A 22,791-nucleotide genomic window follows, 5' to 3' on the forward strand; every position below is an offset into this window, starting at 1 on the left:
ACCCCCTCCCCCCCTCCTCCCCTTTTTTCTGTGTGCAGGGAGAGGCCCCCCCGTCCGGCCACCGACTCGGAGATAGAGTCGGACATCAGTGACCGGCTGGGCAGCACCGACACCCTCAGCAACGGCAACAAGGCCGACCTGGAGGCGGCCAGGCGGCTGGCCAAGAGGCTCTTCAACCGCGACGGCTTCAAGAAGTCGGACGTGGCCCGGCACCTGAGCAAGAAGTGAGTTTTAACGGACACGGGGCCCCTGGGCCTGTCGCCGTTGATAAGGGTTTGATGGCGAGGATAAAGAAGGACAAAGTTCTGAAAGGCCTGGTGTCCATGGTGAACCTTGGAGGTCTTCTGTACTGTATGACAGCTATTCCAGCTGGTGGATGTGTCTGAATGCCACATTCCTCATGTGTCTACCTGTCTGTCTGTCTGTCTGTCTGTCTACAGCAACGACTTCAGCCGCATGGTGGCGGAGGAGTACCTGCGGTTTTTCAACTTCTCTGGACTGACCCTGGATCAGGCACTGAGGTACGTGCTCGGACGCTAACGTCAATGCTAGCTATTACACGGCTTTGTTCAACGCTCGATTCTGATTGGTCGCTTCAGGCAAATATTTCTGTATAACGGTCGCTGCCGTGGGTAACGGACTGCTTTAATTTAGAACTCTTCGTATCACTCCGCAGAAAGAAATGCCACAGCTGTAAAATGTGACTGTTGTCACTTTAGTAAAATCAATAAATCTGCAGTCATACTGCCGCTTGTATTGCCTTGTAGATCTAATTTATTATTATTGTATGACTCATGCTGGCTGTACAGTATATTCAGTCAGATTCAGAGTGGCGGAAACTGACCTAGTGTCAGCGATGTTTCAAGAGGTGTGAGGCGGTATCAGATGCTGGGGAGGAAATGAATGTCGATCACACTGACAGTGTCAGGGCGGTGGCAGCGAGCCAGAAATACAGTGGCAGAGCAACAACAACAAAACAAGTTGTCTTTTGGCTATCGATACAGCGGGTCTGTGGACAGCTGGTCCAGTGTTATGCCATCTACATCAAGAAGAGTCTGCTACTAGTATTAACTTGCCTCGTGTCTTACTCCAATACCCACGCTAGCCAATACTCCCGAATCGGCCTGTACTATCTGTGAGAACACAATAGAAAATTACTTTAATATTAATTTAACTTTATATGAACTAATAAAATCACTCAGTATCTTGTGTATAATTATCGATCGACTTCTTTCATGAGGTAATTAGCCGTGTAATTAGCAGGATAGCCCCTGACGAGGTGGTCAGCTATCGGGAAATAATGACCTTCATGGAGGCAGCCCCGCTCCGCTTCTGCATCGTTAAATATTTCTTGATAGCTGACCGGCATCTTGCCGTGGGTTATCCTTTACTTATTTCGTGCATTTATACAATAATATGTTCGGTCAGATGTTCATGCTTTGGTCCTTTTTGTGTGTGGTTCCTCTTATGCTAATACAGGGAAATATGATATGCACTGTGGACGTACCATTGTTTAGAAAGAAATGGGAGAAAATTCTATTATACTCTCAGGCAATGTTCTCACTGTGTACAGTATTACATTACATTACAGGCATTTAGCAGACACTTTCATCCAGAGCGACTTACACAACTTTTTTTACTTGCAGCATTTACATTGCATTTATACAACTGGATATATAAGTACCTTGTTAAGTAGGTTAAGTACCTTGCTCAAGGGTACAACGGCAGTGTCCTATCTTGGAATCTAACCTGTGACCTTTAGGTTACAAGACCAGCTCCTTACCCATTATGCTACACTGCCGCCCACACGTATTATGAAGAAGCCTGTGCACTGATAGCTCCCGTTCCCATGCACGCTTCCACTTTTGCTGGTTGCGTACAGCGTGCAGGTAAAGGGTATTTCGTAGTGCACTGAGCGCTCGGTCGGTGTGGTGGTGTTCCAGGGCTTTCCTGAAGGAGTTTGCACTAATGGGCGAGACGCAGGAGCGGGAGCGGGTGCTCTCCCACTTCTCCAGGAGGTACCTGCACTGCAACCCCAACGCCATCCCGTCTGAAGGTAGGAGGACTGCAGAACTCATCTGTGCGCGCGTGCATGTCTGTGCGCGTGGGTGTGTCCATTTGCATGCCCGTGCGAGCGTATGAGCTTGAGCATGTGGGTGTGCGCATGAATGGGGGTTTATACGTGCATGTATGTGAATGTGCATGTATTTATGCAAGTGTGTGGGTATGCATGTTAGTGCTTGTGTATGCATGCATGCGAGTGTGTGTGGGTGCATGCGAGTGTGTGTGTGAGTATCCTTCACATACATGCATGTACACACACTCATACATGCATGTACAAATTCATATGCATGCATGCACATACATTCACATGCATGCATGCACACTCACATGCATGCATGCACACACATTCACATGCACGCATGCACACACACTCACATGCACACACACACACTCACATGCATGTATGCACACACACTCACATGCACGCATGCACACACACTCGCATGCACGCACACTCACTTGCACGCAATTAGATCTTTTTTTTTTCCCTGAGCAGCAGCTCTTGTTGACCTGACTGGTGTATCTGTGTTTCAGACAGCGTTCACACCCTGACCTGTGCACTGATGCTGCTCAACACTGATCTGCACGGCCATGTGAGTTTAATGGAAAATGAGAGGGGGGGGGCAGGCTCTGCTGCGCTGCTCAGTGGTTTTAATGCTTTTGTTGGGGCCGAGACTATTGATGTGAGTACAGACCCAATGTGCTCTCCCCTGCAGAACATTGGCAAGAGGATGTCCTGCATGCAGTTCATTGGGAACCTGGAAGGGCTCAATAATGGACAGGATTTCCCCAAGGAGCTTCTCAAGGTCAGTGGTGCTCTCTCTTACACACACACACACATATGAATGCATACACACACACATGCGTGCACATGCACACACACGTTCACACGTGCACACACACACATGCACACACATGCACACCGAATGCACGCTCACACACGCACGAACACACGCACACACTCGAGCACACACACACACACACACACACACCATTACCACTTGTTGGGAAGGATTAAATAACTTCACAGTGACTCATCACTGAGTGCAGTGATGGATTCACTTTCATGGTTTCTAAAAATACGGTGATGTATGGTATGGCCCCTAGTCCGTTCCATTTCTCTTCCTCGCTGTCCTCCTCCTGCGTCCGGGGCCAACATGTTCCAGATGGTTCCAGCGGGGCTTGGGCCCTCCGCCCACTGCTTTGAATAGACCGCATCGCTGCTGTGTGTCTCTGACTCTGTGAAGGTGTCACATGGGGACACTCTAGCGGCAGATATTGATGGTTTCTGGGCTCTCGCACTCTAGCGGCCAGATATTGATGGTGTCTCTGGGGTCTCGCAGACCGAGGGAAATCAGGGACTTTGATTCCTCCCCAGGCCATCATCTGATACACTGGGACAAGCTGCTTTTACCCTTGTGCTGTGTGCAGTGGGGTCACCAGTGCCCAGGCCAGCTGATTTCCAACACCCCCCACCCCCCTGAGGCCCTGGCCTGGATTCAGTCAACATTTGTCCTTAAACTAGTGACTATGACTAATGACTCACAAATCAATGTAAGCGCACCACAGGCTTGTGGATTGGTGAGTTGCTTTCGGTGATTTCACCACACTTCACCACTAATTTTTAGAGGGGGAAGAACACCCCCGTTTTCAATCTGAGCTCTCATCTTGAGCCAAAAACCAGCTGAATTCATTGGGCAACCATAAGATGGCGCTGTTCTCTTGGAGTTAGTGGGCTTTTTCAACGAGCAGAACGTAATGTTCCGTCTGTTGAATGGGAAATTTAGTAATATTTCTGTTTTTAAATGTTTTCTTGCTCTTGAGTATATGTGGAGTTAGTGGGTGTGTTTGGTTTGTTGGTTAAAATGTGGAACTGAGCTCTTACTGGAGGCCTGGATGGCCGTTTTGGAGTCAGAACATTGTGTGCCCTAGTTGTGCTCTTGAATTCAGCGCTGAACCCCTTCTTGTATCCATAAATCTATGGATCAGGTCAGTCCTTCCTCCTCCAGGATAAAAATAGTGCACATGCATTAGTCACGGGTGCTGCTGAGGTAAAGTTAGTGGGGCCGTCATCATAAGCGGCTCCTGTATCTGAGCGTGCACACCCCTAATTATGGGATAATAATTCTTCAATGACTTTGGCCTTGCTAGGTGACTGTAATGACTGCAATAACTTCATATTTCATCCATTAATATGCATTCCATCGGCTTTGTAATATGTTTAATTTAGGTGTTCTGCAGTGAAAGCCAGCGCACGGAGTTGAGTGAGTTGAAAGAAGGACACTGGTGGAACAGGTAGTGTTTACTTTGCCCTTTGTTTATGGTGCCTCGTTCTCAGCATCGGAAATATTTGTGAGGAACTTGGAAAGCGTGTCCAATAGATCTGCGGCTTAGGTTTAAATATCATTACTTGCAAGTGCAATAAACGCTAGAGTTGTTAGGACTGTACTGTGCCCTTGAGTTACTTTCTCGCTCCTTCTCTCTCTCTCTGTCTCTCTCTTTCTCTTTTCCCTGGCCGACCACACTCTCTCTTTTCTCTATCCCACTGAGCCCTTTCATCTCCCACTCTCTGCTCTTGTTGGCACTCTCTCTCTCTCTCTCTGTCTCTCTCTCGCTTCCTCTCTCTCCCTCCCCCTCCCCCTCTTCTGCTTGTTTCATCTCTTTCTTTGCTTGTCACCATCACACCATCCATCCCTGTCTGAAGTTCGGTCTCTTTCCCTCCTCTGTTTCTTGCCCACTCTTAATACCCGCCGGGCTCCCTCTAGGCCACGCCTCCTCCCACTGGACGCCCCTTCCCTCCCACCTCTTTCTTTCCCAGAATCCTCAGCGTCCTCCTCGCAGAAAGGAGCGACCTGACCGTCTCCCCCAGGCACTTTCAGTGAAGTACTCCTAGCCTAGCTTAGCGACGTCAGCATAATGTTCCGGATGTCTCCGTTTCTCTGCACCCCTCTCTTTCTTTTTCACTCTATCTCTTCTTTCTCTTTCTCACGGTCTGCTTCTCTCGCGCTCACTTTCTTGTGTCTCGTTCTCGCTCCGGAAAGCAGCTGGTGGTCACGTGACTAGAGAGTGGCGATGAACGCTTGATGTGAAAGCAGCTTAATTGCCTTGTGTCAAATTTCGAATTAACGGTTTTATATGGGACTTAATAAACTTTCGATTGAATTTGCTGTGTTCGGTGCTGGAGGCTGAGGTGGTGTCCAAATGACTAAATCTCTCCTGTTTCATTGTGTTTGGGGGGGGGGGGGGGTGACTTACCCTGCCTGACTTGCAATACTTCATGTCCTCACTATCAGCACAATGTTGACATGTGCGAACAAACTCCGTACTGCAACTGAGGGATTGGCTTGTAACTGAGTTGCACGTTGGGGAGCAGGAGGAAGGGTGTCCGTAGTTCTGACCTACATTTTTCAGTTAAAATTCAAAAACCTCCACTCTTCCTTTAGAGAAATGGAATGCGCTGCATTGCATTGTATGTGGACTTTACAGAAAATATAAAGATGAATATACTGTATTTCACAGCAATTTTTTTTGTATAATTTTTTTAAATAAATGTTGCGATATTTTGATAATGTATTTAATTTATATTTAACTTCTGTTATGGGTTCGTAGTTTCCAGGGCCCCTGATTGGGCGGCTGTAGCTCAGTGCTACAGCCCAGGGGTCAGCTGAAGGAGGCTTCAGTGGCAGCCGGTGAGCTGCCGTCTCCCTGTGTGGACGCCGCCATGATTAGGATGCTAATAAATGCTCTCGCTCTGTGGTTCTGAAGTGGCGGGCTCCCTCAGGGCTTCCTGCCACACGGTGAGGTGTTCTGACAGGGGTCAGACAGGCAAAGTTAGGGAGGTGTCCATAGGCTCTGTGGCACAGAGAGAGAAGGTAGAAGCACAGATTCTATTAACATACCAGATACTCCACTTCGTGTTCTGAACGGTGATCATCCTTTCTCCTTACACTTTTTTTTAGCTGAACCATTACCGTCTGATGCATGTTATTAACATTCACACCATAACATTACATTACATTTATTTGACAGACGCTTTTTGTCCAAAGCGACGTACAATAAGTGCAAACCAGAGGTTGTCGGAACATCTACGAAACACAGGTCCGATACTGGTGAGGGTCAAGCGGGTTGTTCTGGTGAAGAAAAGAGGGTAATTTTCTCCACCAGAAGGCCAAGTTAAGGAGTAGGCAACGGCTGGTTACATCATGCGTGCTTCCGTCCTAATATCACCACGACGACCTCATTCCCGCCTCTCTGGCTTTGCTCCCGGTGGATTAAAACCCGCAGATACGGCGCTGGCTGGCTGGCTTTGGTGCCGGAGTCGGGGGGGAGGTTGAACTGTTGAACTCCGACGCTGGTGTTGCAGAATCTGAAAGGAAAAAACAACTCCCGCTGGCTGATGTTGGATGACATCACCTGCGGCGGCGGCGGCGGGATCCTGGGCTTTTCCCCGGCTCGTGTCATCAGCACCGGGAGATAAGCGCGCCTCTTGCCGCCTTGTTGCGAAGGCCGGGAATTTTAACGGAATTTCCAGTACTTTAAGCATGCCGTTTTTTTGTGCGCTCTGTAGAAACTGAGGAAAAAACACAATTATTTAAAAGCTCTAATTTTCGTGGAAGGCGAAACCACCGCACAGCATTTTTTTTTTCCGCAGGGCTCTGTGAAACTTTTCAGTGTCCCTCTTAACACGGAGAAGTGTTTTCAAAATTTAAATCATACAGACTGCAAAAGTAAACATGCCGTCGCGTGTACATTGTAGTAATGACTAATTTTGATTCGCTTTCACTGTGGGGATTTTTAACACTACATGTTTCCTGCAACCAATATTGTATATATATCTATATGTGTAATATGCTTGGTAATGAAATTAGCTGTAACTCGTAACTAGATGACTATTTGCTTATTTGTGTGCCCGTTGCTCATTTTCGGCTGTGAAAAGGACCTGTGCTGAGTCCTCCAGGGCGGGGCAGAGGGTCCTGCAGCAGATGCAGGTGGAGTTTCACTCTCTGCTCTCGCTGTGCTGTCTCTGGAGGCTTCGCCGCGGGGAAAACGCAACTGCCTCTCCGCCATTGGCCGGGCGTGGCCGACCGGCCGCTGTTCTGATCTGAGCTGTTCCTGACGTCCGTCCGTCCGTCCGTCAGCTCGTGTGTGCGTTTGACCTCAGCGGTGGAGCCCTCTGTGGGTCTCTCACTCCTGCACCTGGGTGCTGGACTGTTCCTCTCTGCTCCCCAGGGGCCCCGGCCTGGGTCCCGCCCCCCCTCTGCTCCCCAGGGGCCCCGGCCTGGGTCCCCCCCCCGCTCCCCAGGGGCCCCGGCCTGGGTCCCGCCCCCCCCCCCTCTCCTTGGCAACAGCACGTGAAGGCGTGGCTAAGTGAGGCCCAGGTAACGTTTGAGGGAGACGAGTCGTGAGCTTGATGCTCCAGTAAAGGGGCAGGCTTGCTGCTCTCTGAGTGGGGGGGGCGTGTGGGGGGGGGGCGGGTTAGTGACAGACAGACATGAAATGTTTTCTACCGCCAAGTCTGAGCCCTTTTTTTGTACCCCCCCTACCGCCATCCCACCCTTAGTTGTTCACAACACTCTTGTCAGAAATTTTCGGGGGAAAAAAACAAAAAAAAACATTGCTCACATAATTGGTTAATTAAGTCCAACATGTTAGTGATTAACATGTCCTGCTAGTCCCAATATGTGATTGATATATTGTTTTTGTGAGTGACTCGCTCATTAAAAAAAACATGCGAGCAATGAGTTTTGTGAAGAACAGCAAATCAATAAGTCAATTATTTGATCCCTCTTTTTCCCCAATGGCCTTCATGCACCTCTATGCACATAGAGTATCTTTGATTCCTGGTCTGTGCTGTTTTTTTGTGATGAATGCAACATTATTTAGTTCAACTCAATTTATTTGTGTTGTGCTTTTTATAGAGACACTACCACAAAGCTGCTTTACTGAAAAATAGGCCAACAAAAAAAAAATAAATATAGGGAAAAGACTCCCCTCTCAAAAAAAAACTAGTGAGATAACCCCCAATCCCCCCTCCAGTGGGAAGAAAAACCACTCAGTTGCAAGACAAATCCCCAGTGGGAAGGAACCTGGCTCTTTTTATGGGGGGGGGGGGGGTGCTATGCTAGTGTGGATTCAGTAGCTAAAGTGAGGCTAAATGGTAATAGGGTGGTAATAGGGAATCTACTGGGCGAATAACCGTACTGGCTGGACAGATTGTGGAGTATTTGACAAGCATATAAAAAAGACAGTCCAAGCAAGGATGGTCAAAACAGCAAGGTGATAGATCCAGGCCTTTGGTTTATCATCATGGTGTGGGTGGTATATATAACATTGGTATATATAATTTGTTTATTTATTTATTTACTTTTAACATGTATTCATTTTCCAGTAATGTGTGTTCTGGAAAATAATTTTTTCAGTGTTCAGTTGAGTTGGGGAGTGGGAATCACGTACTGGTAGTGTAACGTGTAATGGAGTCCATTTTCCTGGCTTTGTTTGGATGCACTCGTGCCCTTAGAAGGCAAGGTTGATGCCAAGGGTGACTTCATGGTGCAGAGTGATCATCGACCACACATGTTAAATTTTTATTTTCCTTCAGGGTGTGTTGAGATGACAGTGTTCACATCCACAAAGCATGAGTTGTGAGTTGGTTGTCTCATGATTTCAGGAGCATGACACTGACATCATCTATATATTTACGGCCTAATGAGCCTCCAAATCTGAACCCGACTGAGCTTTTATATCAATGGCCATACCCCCCCTCTCATGGCAAACGGCTGACGCTAAGCAGATGAGGTCTTGGTTAGTACTTCGATGGGCGACCTCCTTCCAAGACCCCTATGAAAGGATTTTACATTTTTGTTTCTTTTTTGTTTATTTTTTTTGTTGTCTAGCTGTATGTTGAACATGTTATTTCAGTAGCATGAGTCATGTATGTTAAACATGCCAGAGTCATGTTGTTATTTCAGTAGCATGAGTCATGTATGTTGAACATGCCACTGTGACAGTTGGTTTTTTTTTGGGTAGCATGAGTCATGTATGCTGAACATGCCAGTGTTGACCTGGTTTTCTTTTTTAGGCAGTCGTGTGTAACCGGGGTTGGTCTTCTGTGGGCTTTGAATTGAGGCTGCTCCACAGAACCCCAAAAACGATTAGCTCAGTGTGCTAAAAGACCAGCGGTCCCCAGCTAAGGGAACCGATCATGCTCGTATTGCTGCACATGGGGTGATGTCTCAGCCTCACAGATGTTCTTCTGCTGACCCCCAACTCTCATCTCTTCCACACGCATGGTGGACATGCCAGTGTGTGGTGTGTTGTTTTTATCTGCCTGGTAGCCTGAGTCATGACTGTTGAACATATCAGCGTCTGGTGTTATTAATGTTGGTAGTGGGAATCACGCGTGTTGAAGATGCCAGTGTGAGGCGTGTGCCAGTGTGGGGCGTGTGCCAGTGTGAGGCGTGTGCCAGTGTGGGGCGTGTGCCAGTGTGAGGCGTGTGCCACTTGAATCGGTGCTGTTTGAAACTCGTGTCTCCCTCCGCGGGCACATCCGTTTTTCCTCCTCTCTCCCTCTGTCCCTCACTCTTACCTCATCCTCCTCTCTCCCTCTGTACCTCTCTCTCCGTTCTCATCCTCCTCTCTCCCTTTGTACCTCTCTCTCCTTATTCATCCTCCTCTCTCCCTTTGTACCTCTCTCTCCTTCCTCATCCTCCTCTCTCCCTCCATACCTCTCTCTCCGTTCTCATCCTCCTCTCTCCCTCTCTCCTTCTCTCCTTTCTCATCCTCCTCTCTCCCTCTGTACCTCTCTCTCCTTTCTCATCCTCCTCACTCCCTCCATACCTCTCTCTCCGTTCTCATCCTCCTCTCTCCCTCTGTACCCCTCTGTCTCCTTCCTCATCCTCCTCTCTCTCTCCATACCTCTCTCCTTTCTCATCCTCCCCTCTCCCTCTGTACCTCCCTCTCCTTTCTCATCCTCCTCTCTCCCTTTGTACCTCTCTCTCCTTTCTCATCCTCCTCTCTCCCTTTGTACCTCTCTCTCCTTTCTCATCCTCCTCTCTCCCTTTGTACCCCTCTCTCCTTCCTCAACCTCCTCTCTCCTTCTCTCCTTTCTCATCCTCCTCTCTCCCTCTGTACCCCTCTCTCCTTCCTCAACCTCCTCTCTCCCTCTCTCCTTCTCTCCTTTCTCATCCTCCTCTCTCCCTCCGTACCCCTCTGTCCTTCCTCAGCCTCCTCTCTCCCTCTCTCCTTCTCTCCTTCCTCATCCTCCTTTATCCCTCCGTACCTCTCTTTCCTACTTCAGCGAGGGCGCTTGGCACTGAATGCTGATAAAGGAGGAGGGAATGGGGAAGTGAGGGAGGCTCTGATTCGCTGTTCAGTAACACAGGGGGAGAGAGAGAGAGAGAATGAGAGAGGGAGAGAGGGGTTGAACGAGAGAGAGAGAGAGAATGAGAGGTAAAGAGAGGGGGGAGAGAGAGAGAGAGAGCGACTGCTCAGCCCCCATAAGGTCTTGTTCGCTCTGATTCAGACAGTTCTCATCTGCAGCAAAGAGACGGTGGCTGTTGGACGGAGACTGGGGACGGAAGGGTCTTGCACCGCGACTGTGACCGTGACTGGGACCGTGACTGGGACCATGACTGGGACCGCATTTCGGCAAGTCTTTGTCCCCCACGTTTAATAAAAAAAAGGAAAAAGGCAAGACGCTCGCACGCAAAGAGCAGAAACAAGCGGATGCCAACCAAAAAAAAAGAGGATTACCTCTCCTCCGAAGAGACTTGGTGGGATCTGTGGAGTTGGGAAGACAGACGGGAGCTCCAGGCAGATCCTTCTCTCTGAGGGAGAGGGTCCCTCGCGGGCAGCGGACGGCAGGGTAGCCTGCGTTTCCCGGCTCTGCCAGCTACCTGCCCGGCTTTAACTCTGCGTTCCTCTGGCTTTCTTAAAAAAAAAAAAAAAAAAAATTTCTTCTGAAATTCTTGCTGGTCCCTCTGTTCCCACCCCGCTCCTCTGGGTGACACGAACCACCCCCGCGGAGGATTTTGGAATCCCAGGCTTTGAGTCGCGTGTGTTTGTCCTCCAGTGCTCACGTGTGTTAGAGTGTGTGTGTGTGTGTGCCTGCTCACATCTGTTCACAGCTGCTTCGGGCTATCCTTGTGCACCTGCGTGCAGGTGTAGCTGAACATCTGTGAGTGTGTGTGTGTGTGTGAGGGCGAGTTCCTGTGCTGATTCTCGTATCGTCTGTGGTCGCTGGTACCTGTGTGCGTGTGCAGTGAGTCCGGACCAGAGAGGGAAGGGGAGAGAGAGACAGAGAGGAGGAAAGAGAGGAAGTGAGAGAGGGAGGGAATAGAGAGACTGTCACATTCCTGTAGTTAAGTGGACGGACCTTGGGAATCTGGGTTGCTGTGGAGACTGAAAATTAGACCATTAGGGATAATTATATTTGATCACACAGGCTGCCTTTTGGGAGTTGATGGATCACAACAGCATTTATTTGCAGAGGGGAGAAGGTCCCTCTGCCTTCAGCGACGGACGTCCCGCTGTGGAGTTCTTCAGTGGCTGTTTTACATGTATTATAAATACGGCGCGATTCATTATTCAGGCGCTGGAGTACCGCCGCGCAGCCTGCTAGCCCCCACGCTAGCCCCCACGTGACTCCTCCGGGGTTTCCTCCAGAGTCCCAGAGCCCCCTCCGGCCTCTCAGAACCGACCGCCTACCGCTCACCCCGTCGGCACCTGGACATACTGCCGCGCGGCCCAGCGTTTTAACGGCGTTGTGGTCGAACTCTGAGTCACCGCTTAGCACCGGCATCACCGCTTAGTGCCGGCACCGGAGAGGGACTCACAGAGCGCCGGATTTGGGGAAAGCAGGAGTTGTACCGGGCCCCCCCCCCTCCCAGTGGGGCAGCACTCAAACCCGGGCCACTGCCCCCCCGTCCCGTCACCATGATCGGGGTGAACAGCCTGCACTCCACGGGGCGCCTGCGCTCCCGCTCGCTCTGCTCGGTGCGCTACGCGCGGGACTTCCGCGCCGCCGACTCCTTCCGCTACCCGCGGCCGCCGCGCTCGCGCTCCCTCAAGCCGCTGGTGTTCCCCGACCTGCTGGGCAAGGCGCAGGACGGGCAGAGCCACCCGCAGGCCCGCAAGAAAAAGGTACGCAGGCGTTGCCGTGACCGCGACCGCGCCCTGGGAGGGTCTCGCCCCTCCCCCCAGGGAGAACCTCCCCGCCACCGCTCCCACACGCCCGCACGCTTCACCAGCTTAACCACTTTGAGTTGCCGTGGCGACAGGGGCACGACCCCAGCCGTTAAAACACACTGTTCATTTCCCTCTCATTTAAACACTGGTATGCTTTGTCTGGTTTTTTTAAAAAATATATAAAATTTGTGAATGAACGTTTTGATTCATAACGGTTTTTTTTTTCTCCTCACTTCCTCTGCCGCGCCGCTGTTCACTGTTCCATTACTTTGTGGTTTTTTGGTACTTTCTGAGATGCCGCTGACCGGAACTGTGAAAGCTTTACTGCTCCTGTCACTGGTTGATGTGATTGATGACGCTTTGTGTGAGATATTCAGTTTGGGTTTGTCCTGGATTAGAAGGAGCTTTTTAAGTGCTTTCCTGAAGGTCATGGTTTGAGTGTTTGAGTGTTTCTTGGGAAGCTGGTGAGAAGCTTTTATTACAGTTTATCAGAGTGTGTGTGTGTGAGTGTGTGTGAGTGTGAGTGTGAGTGTGAGTGTGAGTGTGAGTGTGAGTGTGAGTGTGAGTGTGAGTGTGAGTGTGAGTGTGAGTCCACGCCCTGCACTGTAACTGATCACAGCTGTGAAACTGAAGTCAGTGGGTGAGGGAGGCTCAGTACACCCCTGTATCTGAGCTACAGGTTTGAGTCCCTGCCACTGATGTCCCCTAACAGACATTGAATATCCTCATAGTACTGAAATAAAGCATATTATCAACATCACAATGATACATTGCGGTACTTCATAATATGTGGGCGAATATGCAAATTTTTGGCATTTTCATGTATTGGAAAAATAGTTTTTAAAATGCATTGCTGTGAAATCTATTTAAACTTACACGTGAATGTCCATGTGTATTATATTGAAGTGTATTTCCATGTGTGTTTTCACTGGTTGGGGCTGTCTGGTCTCTGTCAGGGCGACAGTGTTGGGCTCGCGTCCAGGGAACGGGGCATTATGACCAGAAGGCTGTAGGTTCCAGTCCCCTCTGAGGTTGCGACAGTCCGCCCAGTCTCCGTAGCGACCGTTGTCAGGCGCTTGTCCAAGGGCTTGGGCGCTCTCGGTCGAAGGCGCTCGCTCGCGGTTGGTCAGAACACGCTCGCTCGCGGTTGGTCAGAACACGCTCGCTCGCGGTTGGTCAGAACACGTTGCTGGGCTGCAGCTGGAATGCCTATTTTGTGGCTAAACGATGCGTTGTGTTGACGCTCGTTGGGTCGATGTGCGGAACCTGTTTTGCGATGCTGCTCTTATTTCGTCGTGTTTTATGTGTAGTTGCTGCACACTCAGCAGTGCCTGAGTGTCTGAGACAAGTTTCCCCACCAGGGACGAATAAAGCATCGTTTCGTATTGTACGCTGGTCGGTTGGTCCGAAGGTGTTGTCAGTTTCCAGCTGAGTGCTCGTCTTGTGCCTTAAATGGACGGCAGATATATGGTGCTTTGCTCGCACGCAGTCCCCCCCCCCCCCCAGGGCTGGATTTAAATGGAAATGTACCAATCTCACAGCTGTCACAGCGCATTTAGTCTCTTCTGAGAGGGCTAAGATCTGCACATTAACGCCTGCTTTTCAGTAGCGCTTCGTTTGGAATGCAATGCGCACAGCCTTAGTCTTTGCGATTTTGCGATTTGTTGTTTTCTTATGCAGGAGATAGTAGGTTAAGTCATTAACAGTTTTGCTTTTGCAATTACAGTTTAGCAATTTGGGTGATAAATGAAATCACCCAAAACAGTAATGTGTCCTTATTAAAAACCAAAAATAAAATGGAAATTAATTTAGAATTAGGACAGGGACATTTGAAATGTGATCCTTCTCTTTTCATTTTAGTCTAGTTTATTTGTCCATATGAGAATACTTGCACTTAACAGCTGGTTCCCATGACTTTTGTGAGATTGTTTATGGGGATTATTCATATACAAAACGCACACACACACACACATGCGCGCATGCACACAAACGTGCACACACACACATTCACACACTGCTCTGTTGTCAGTTGTGCACGGGGTATCTAATTGAATGCTTTTTCTCTTCCCCTGCAGGCACTGTACAACTCCATCAAGAGTGAGAAGCTGCAGTGGACCATGTAGGTTTGGCCGTTACATTTCTGCTGGAAAGTTTGTGTGTTAGTTTACAGGTTGTAGAGTTGATTATTGCTGTTTTTTTGTTATTACGCTTGCTTTGGCAACACTGTGCATGTCGTGCCAATAGAGCACCTTGAAATTCAAAATTGAATTTAGTACAGCTCCAGTACAGACCCAGCTCCAGTACAGACCCAGCTTCAGTACAGACCCAGATCCAGTAGAGACCCAGATCCAGTAGAGACCCAGCTTCAGTACAGACCCAGCTTCAGTACAGACCCAGCTTCAGTACAGGCCCAGCTTCAGCACAGACCCAGCTCCAGTACAGACCCAGCTCCAGTACAGACCCAGCTCCAGTACAGACCCAGCTTCAGTACAGACTCAGTTCCAGTACAGACTCTGCTGCAGTACAGACCCAGCTGCAGTACAGACCCAGCTGCAGTACTGACCCAGCTCCAGTACAGACCCAGCTCCAGTACAGACCCAGCTTCAGTACAGACCCAGCTTCAGTACAGACCCAGCTTCAGTACAGACTCTGCTGCAGTACAGACCCAGCTGCAGTATAGACCCAGCTCCAGTACAGACTCAGCTCCAGTACAGACCCATCTTCAGTACAGACCCGGCTGCAGTACTGACCCAGTTCTAGTACAGACCCAGCTCCAGTACAGACCCAGCTGCAGTACTGACCCAACTCAAGTACAGACCCAGCTGCAGTACAGACCCAGTTTTCAGTGGGAACACCGCACAGACCACTCTGCTCATTCCTGGTGTGGAGCTGCTCGCTGGCCTCTGAGCTCAGCCTGGGGGAAGCTGGGTTGATGGAAAGAGTGATGCGTGAGGATAAATGTAAACTTTGTCAGATGGGGAGACAGCGGCACAGACAGGCTGTGGGGACACTGGCGCTGGTGACCCAGTGCGACCCAGCGGGCCTCGTGCTGGTGTTCTGATGCGGAACAGTTTGGCCCGGCCGAGCACAGAGAGAACGGGGCTTTGGACAGGGGGAGGATGGATGGATGGGTGGTTAAAAAAGAGTGAGGTGGGGAGATGAGCATCCTGGCACGGGACTGTCCCAGTGGCCTCTGGATTTTCAGCAGCAGGGAGGGTATTTTTGGGGCCGGCTGTCCCTGGCAGTGTGCGGCGGGTAAGGGCCCACTCGGTGCCAGCCAGAGAGGGGTGCAGAAGCGGGTGGGGGACAGCCTGGCGGGACAGAGGCACTGACACCCATCGCCGGGCCTGCACTGGGCTGTTGCCGGGCCGACGCCGCTGCAGGACCGCCCCTGCGCTCGCTTGCGCGCGTGACTGTGTGGGTGTGTGAGCTCCGTGCCCAGCGGCTGCTGTTTGCACTAATGCCAGTGTTCCAGTGTATCTGGGTGTCAAGGGCTGCTATTCTGGACTGGCCTCGGTGATCTTCCCCGACACTAATTAAGGCCATGGCTTTGTTACCATAGCTACACCTCCCCACTTTCCTCTGTAATTATGGGCTGAGGGTTGGAGTCGCACCACGCGTACATTCAGATTGATGCATGTGTGCACTGACGCACTCACTCACTCACTAACGCATGCCTCGTGCACACACACACACACACGCACACACACTCACAGCCAGACTCATATACGCGCACACATACAGACGCACACACACACACACGCACACCCAGACTCACACGCACACACATACTGTACACACAGACAGACAGACACACACACACATACTGTACACACAGACTCTCACACACACACACAAATACTGTACACACAGACTCAGACACACATACTGTACACACACACACACACACACACACACACACACACATACTGTACACACAGACTCACACACACACATACTGTACACACAGACTCACACACACACACACACACAGACTCACATGTACAGGCCAGCTCCCCTCACACGCCAGCGCGAGCTCTCACGCGTGTGCGCACGTGTGTCAGGGAGGGGGGGACGCTCAGAGGGACTGAGCCAGCTTCTCTCTCCTCAGACATCCCCCCCCCCCCCGGCGGGACCCCCCGCTCATCTCCCATTCCGGCTCGTTCCGCTCGTCTCTTATTGGCCGCTTTAATCATCCCCTTTAGCGCCGTCCCGCTGCCGCTTAGCGCTCTTTCCCTCCTCCTCCCCTTCTCGCCGCCTTTCTCCTCTCCCTGCCCGTCCTCCCCGAGCCTCGGGCTCCGCGTCGCCGTGGGAACGGGGGCGTGGTCCGGCCCGTGGCCCCTCAGCCCGTCCTCTCAGCGCCACAGGCCGTTCTCCGTTTCCACTTCTCCCAAAGTCAGAATTCTGTGTTTGTTGGATGTCGGGGTCTGATGGGGCCTTGCGGCATGTTTGATATCGGCTGTATTGTTGATATCAGATTGCGGTGGTGGTGATATCAGGTGGTGATTGATTGCCTGTAGCGGAGATCGTTTTGGTAGCTTTTGTTTTTGTGACTGTGGCTGTCACTCAGAACACACCGGGTACAGATAGGGGTGATCGAACTGTCCGTGTCGTGGGGTCCTGCTCCCAGACTTCTGTTATATATGATCGTATTTCTGTCCGACTGTTATGCTGACCTGCAGCTTGGTCAGCAGCTGAACTCTGCTCTGTTTCTCCTGTCCTCTACTCTCCTTTCCTCTCCCCTCCTCTGCACTCCTCTCCTCTTCCCTTTCTTGGAGCTCTCACTCTTCTGTTCTTCCCTCCAATTATATCTTCCCCTCATCCTATTCTCTTCTTCTAGTGCTTTAATCTTCTCTTTTGTCAGTCTCCTCTCTTCCCCTCATCTTGCCTGCCTTACGTACGTCTTCTTCCGTATCTCCTTTCCTCTCTGCTCTCCATCTCTGAGAGAACTGTGACTTTTTAGGGAAGCTGACGGTTACCAGGCAACAGACAGAAGCTGTGCCGCACGTGCTCACTGACCGTTTCCTGTTTTCCTTGAATCAGCACCACGGGTGTTAACGGGCAGTGTTCGCTGTGTAGCCAGATGCTCAGCATATCATTGTCAAAGTGGGAGCACGGGATCCATTTTGGCTCTGCTTTCCGTTGTCCATATGGCAATCGGGTACGGGTACTGATTGTTATTGTGATTCATTGTCTGAGTGGAATAAGTGGTTGTAGTGGGCTGGGAAGAACTGCTGCTTACATAACAGCAACAACGTGTATACTGAGGATCAGTTCTGACTCAGGTTCTGATTTTGACTGCATCCAGCAAGAGAGTGCATACATGGCAACCCTTGGCTCTTACACCCTTATGTGGTGGCCTGGAGATCTGGTTATATGACTGCAATTACTTTTTATGGTTCTTTTTATCAAAGGCAAAAAAAGTAAAAAAATAAGTCAAACCTAACAAGAATGTTAGCCTTATATTTAGCCATTAAATATTATTTCTACTTTTTTTTGCTAAATAAGACAGTTTGACTCATTTCAAAATTTGCCAATGGGGTAAGATATTTAGTCTCATTACAAGACTAAAACACTTAAGACTTTTTTTTTTTTGCATTGATAATATCCCAGCATGCTCGTGGCCCAGTTGCTCGTTATTTTGGCTGTCATGGCCAGAAGAAGAGATCTCAGTGGCTTTGCAGGTTGGTTGTTGGGTCACGTCTGGCAGCAGCTTCAGTGAATAGAACTGCTGGAGGTAGTCTGGCGATAGCGTTGTGGAGAATGGAGAGGCTGCTCAGGGCAGTGTGTGGGTGGATGCTCTGACTGATGTTGTCCTCTGCCGTTAACAGAACAGGACGGTCCAGGGCTGTCAGACTGTGCAGCTGCCATGTTGATGCTGATGGCAGGGGGCATGGTGGGGGGGGGGGAATGGTGGGGGGAGCAGGTGGACATGACACAGAAACAGACCCTCTCTAACAGCTGCTAAATGAGATGGTTGCTGTTGGGTAATTAAAAGTCAGTTTATAGAAGCAGCTGTCTGAACGCTCCAGAATCCACTGTGGCTCTAATGAGGGACTTTCATCTCTCCTTATCTCTCTCTTTTTTCCCTCTCTACCATTCTCTCTCTCTCTCTCTCTCTCTCTTTCTTTCTCAAGTTCACATAAAGCTTTATTTGCATGGAAAGAAAAGTTGTGTTGCTGAAGCTTTGAAGGGCACTCTGCAGCCGAGAATGCACACGAGGAGCCTGATTTACTGAGACCTTCGGCGTACGCAAAACTAACAACGCAACCAGCGATTGGTGCAAAACAAATACCACGACCAATCACCGGTCGTGTTATTGGTTTTGTGTGCGCTAAGCTAAAAGGTTTTGCACATGCTAAAGGTTTTGGTAAATCAGGTCCTAGGTGTCATCTTACTGATATTAGTTTAGTCATAAAAAAAGGGCTTTGCATAATCTCCTCTGGTCCGAGCCGTTTTGAGGTCCGGTTTTTGTAGTGAGTCACGGTTTCAGACACATCCTCACATAAAATTAAGTATTAGTGCATATTAATAAACTGAACGGGGAGTTTCTGGAAATGACTTTGTGTCAGGTTGAGTGTGAAGCCCTGAACTGAGTCATTTCAAATATGCAAAGCTAGGCCTGAACCTTTCACCTCATGGTGCTGGTGACAGGAAATCCTGTTTCCCACACCCCCCCCCACCCCCACCCCCACCCCCCTCCACCCTCTCTGCTGGGACATCTCCACAGAGGACGGGAGGAAATCAGAGTTGGGCTGAGATTTGGAGGTGAAAGGGTTTGGGATTCGGGTCCCTGATTGTGCTGTTGGGCCATGTCTTGATTTATAAGCACAGGCGGGCTGGGAAAATTACCTTTAGAACTTTATGACTCACAAGAATCACTTGCTGCGCTTCGGAGGGTTTAATTTCGGGATCTGGGTGGCACGTCCTGCTACGACGCTGGGCTCCAGTGTGTAGACGCGCCCCTGCGTCTGTTATCGAACCCTGAGCGTTCCAGTGCCTGTTAATTAATTTTAGCTAATGCGAGATTGGCCATAGTGTGGTCCAATCAGGGAAGGCTTCAGTCCGTGGGGTTGACTCAGTGAGCACAGTAACTGTCTCAAAGACAAATGAGACACAAGCTTTATTCCCTCAGGCATTGTATTGCAAGAACTTTGTTCAGTAGTGAAAACATATGAATAAATAATGGCAATGCTACAATGTCCTTTGTGTGTTTGTGCTATACGAAGAACAATGTGGATGTGTAGCCAACTCGTTTTGGAGAATGCATTTGATTTTAATGTAAGTCTCCAAAGTTAGCTCGTGAAGATCTAATCTAATGTCTGAAGCTTAGGGTATCCGTGTGCAGACATTTTACTTATTTGATGACATGGAACGGCGAGCGAAACGATGCAGCGTCACTTAGGCTGAGAGTGCTGTCACTTCTGTCTCCATAGCGATGAGGAAGAGCTGCGCAAGTCCTTCTCGGAATTGGCCGACGGCCGCACGGACTCCGCCTCCCACACCATGAAGCGAATCAGCAGCCGGGGAAACCCCATCGTGGGCGTGGCCCAGCACCCCGGCACCGTCGTCTACAAGAGCGGCTTCCTGGTGCGCAAGGTCCACGCCGACTCTGACGGCAAGAAGAGTACGTGTCACAGCTCCCTCCTCCTAATTTACATCACTCACATCCCAGACCTGGCTTAAGTAAATATTCAGGATATTTCAATTTACTGGATATTTGATCTTGTTTCAGATTTTTTCATTATTTGAAAATGATCTTTCATATTCCTGAGAATTTATACTGAAGGTTGTGACTAACCAAAATGTGCAATTACTTGGAAAAGAGAGATTTCTTTTTAAAATATTGATTAGTGATTTTAAATAAAGCTTTACAGGTGTCTAAGGGGTTAAGCAATGCACCTAATCAAATATGTAACAGTGTCCAATAGGAAGTGATTTTTCAGATGACAGGAAATCAAATCACTTTCCTATTTGCATCCAAACTAGGGAGATGCTGTTGCATATTTGATCAGGTGCATTGCTTACACTTTACGATAGAAAGCGCTGGATTCTGTGGGCCCTGTGTAATCTGTATGTGTTCTATGTAATCAAAGTCTAAGACTCCCTGCTGTGGGGGAGTAAGTAAAAACGACAGGAGGAAAACTACAGTGCTCGTCTGACCGTAGCCTTGACCGGTTTCCTCGTGCCTGTGTGGGTCAGTATCAGAGTGAGGTTTAACCCTAACCCTAACCCTGCCTCTGTGCTTCACAGCTCCCCGGGGGAAGAGAGGCTGGAAGACGTTCTACGCCATACTGAAGGGCCTGATCCTGTACCTGCAGAAGGTGAGGAGGTCACCTGCTCCGCGCGCTGCAGGAACGAGCGCAGCCGATTGGCTGGCCCGGTCTCCTCTGCAGGACGCCCTCGCGCCCTCGCACCCTCGCCGTCAGACTGGAACACTGTGCTGCTGCTGGAACTCATCGCCTTCGCTCTCTCTCTGATTTCCATCTCGGTTAAATCACTAGAACAAAAGGCCAGAGAAGCTCTGGTTTTGAGCACTCTGAGGATGTCACGTCTGACCCCTGACCCCTGACCCCTGTGTGTGTTTTGATTGGCCCCAGGGGGAGTACAGGCCGGAGAAGCAGCTCTGGTGTTGAGCACTCTGAGGGTGTCACGTGTGACCTCTGACCCCTGACCCCTGTGTGTGTTTTGATTGGCCACAGGGGGAGTACAGGCCAGAGAAGCAGCTCTGGTGTTGGACACTCTGAGGGTGTCACGTGTGACCTCTGACCCCTGACCCCTGACCCCTGCGTGTTTTTTGATTGGCCGCAGGGGGAGTACAGACTGGAGAAGCAGCTCTGGTGTTGAGCACTCTGAGGGTGTGTCACGTGTGACCCCTGACCCCTGTGTGTGTTTTGATTGGCCGCAGGGGGAGTACAGGCCGGAGAAGCAGCTCTGGTGTTGAGCACTCTGAGGGTGTCACGTGTGACCTCTGACCCCTGACCCCTGTGTGTGTTTTGATTGGCCGCAGGGGGAGTACAGGCCGGAGAAGCAGCTCTCGGACGAGGACCTGAAGAACGCCGTGTCCATCCACCACTCGCTGGCCATGCGGGCGGCCGACTACAGCAAGAGGCCCAACGTCTTCTACCTGCGCACCGCCGACTGGAGGGTCTTCCTGTTCCAGGCCCCGTGAGTTTGGCCCCCACCCGCCCCTGCCTGAAATCCCCCCCACCCTCCCCGTCTCAAAGCCTCCAGCCCCACCCCACCCCACCCCATCTGACCCTCAAGCCCAACCCCACAGCCCTAGCCATAGCCTCAGTTAGCTTCTAGGTGCTGAGCTGCTACAGACTGAGCCCTCTGTGCTTCCTGTTAGTCTGCCCTCCTGCGGCCTGTCTGGTGCTGCACTCTGTCCTCCCCCCACTGTACAGCGGGGCCAGGCTGGCTCCCTTAGTTCCAGGTTCATACACCACCCTAATAACAGAGGGTGGAGTCGGCTAGTCGCGTAGCCACGTCGCTTCAGTTGTCAGCTCAAACATGGGAAGTTTCAAAGCCGAGGAGGGCAGAGCATCACCACCACTGCCAATCACTGCTAAGAACCGGTGCTTAATTTCTTTGAGGGGGCGGAACCTCAGACTCACTGCAGATTAGTTTAGACTGGGTTCATCTCAGAAAAACGAAGCTAGTTTGTGCGTGTGCGTGTGCGTGCGTGTGTGTGTGCGTGTGTCTGTGTCAGTCTGGTGCTGAATGCTGTGCCTCTCCTGCAGGAACGCGGAGCAGATGCAGTCCTGGATAACGCGGATCAACACAGTGGCCGCCATGTTCTCCGCCCCGCCCTTCCCGGCCGCCATCGGGTCTCAGAAGAAGTTCAGCCGGCCGCTGCTCCCGGGCTCCACCACAAAACTCTCCCAGGTACCCCTCACGACCCCTGACCCTTGACCTCTAACCCCTACACTGTCCAACGTTCCTGTCAGAAATAGACTCCAGGGAAAGTGTATGTATGCAGCTACAAGTAAACTTGTGCTGTGCTAATGCCTCAGTACTTACCCTGGGGTTTTAATGCTGAATTGTCCCTCCGTTTTACCACCTATTTATTGAAAGCATATCATACATCACATTAAGATTTAGTTTTTTTAAATTAGATGTTAATTGGTTTTGGAAAACTAAGTGATGTATGATATGCTGCATAGTCAGTGCAGTTGAGCCCATGACTCTCTGGGATTGGACCCAAGCCTGACCGCGTCGCTGTGTGCTTTCCCAGGAGGAGCAGGTCCAGTCCCACGAAACGCGTTTCCGCACCACCTCCTCGGACCTGACCGAGCTGCGCGCCAGTCCGCCCGACCGCAAGGTCAAAGGGCGCGAGGCGGAGGAGTGCCGCCAGCGGGAGGAGTACCTGGAGTTCGAGGTGAGGATCTATTCTGGCCGCTCCGGACGCCACAAATCCACATTCAGGATTAGGGGCTAGGAGCTAATGCAGATACTGTAAATGTGTTCCTAATCGCAGCAAAAAAGCGGTTGTGTAAATGTTAACTACTGCATCTCTCTCCCTCCCTCTCTCTACCTCCT

The 22,791-nt window shown here is 50.4% G+C and overlaps 1 protein-coding gene across 1 annotated transcript in view; it reads left to right on the forward strand.

Moving 5' to 3' along the window:
* The window catches only part of LOC135244582 (PH and SEC7 domain-containing protein 1-like), a 35,515-nt gene that overhangs the window by 12,129 nt on the left and 595 nt on the right, over window positions 1–22,791 (forward strand). The window contains 11 exon segments of the mRNA XM_064317005.1: window positions 39–224; window positions 441–521; window positions 1,944–2,056; window positions 2,599–2,657; window positions 2,781–2,870; window positions 14,325–14,368; window positions 19,686–19,876; window positions 20,503–20,573; window positions 21,260–21,417; window positions 21,993–22,137; window positions 22,487–22,630. Of these exon segments, the coding sequence (XP_064173075.1) occupies window positions 39–224; window positions 441–521; window positions 1,944–2,056; window positions 2,599–2,657; window positions 2,781–2,870; window positions 14,325–14,368; window positions 19,686–19,876; window positions 20,503–20,573; window positions 21,260–21,417; window positions 21,993–22,137; window positions 22,487–22,630 (1,282 nt within the window).

Source organism: Anguilla rostrata, chromosome 18 (genome assembly GCF_018555375.3).
Source record: "Anguilla rostrata isolate EN2019 chromosome 18, ASM1855537v3, whole genome shotgun sequence".
Classification (NCBI taxonomy): Eukaryota; Metazoa; Chordata; class Actinopteri; order Anguilliformes; family Anguillidae; genus Anguilla; species Anguilla rostrata.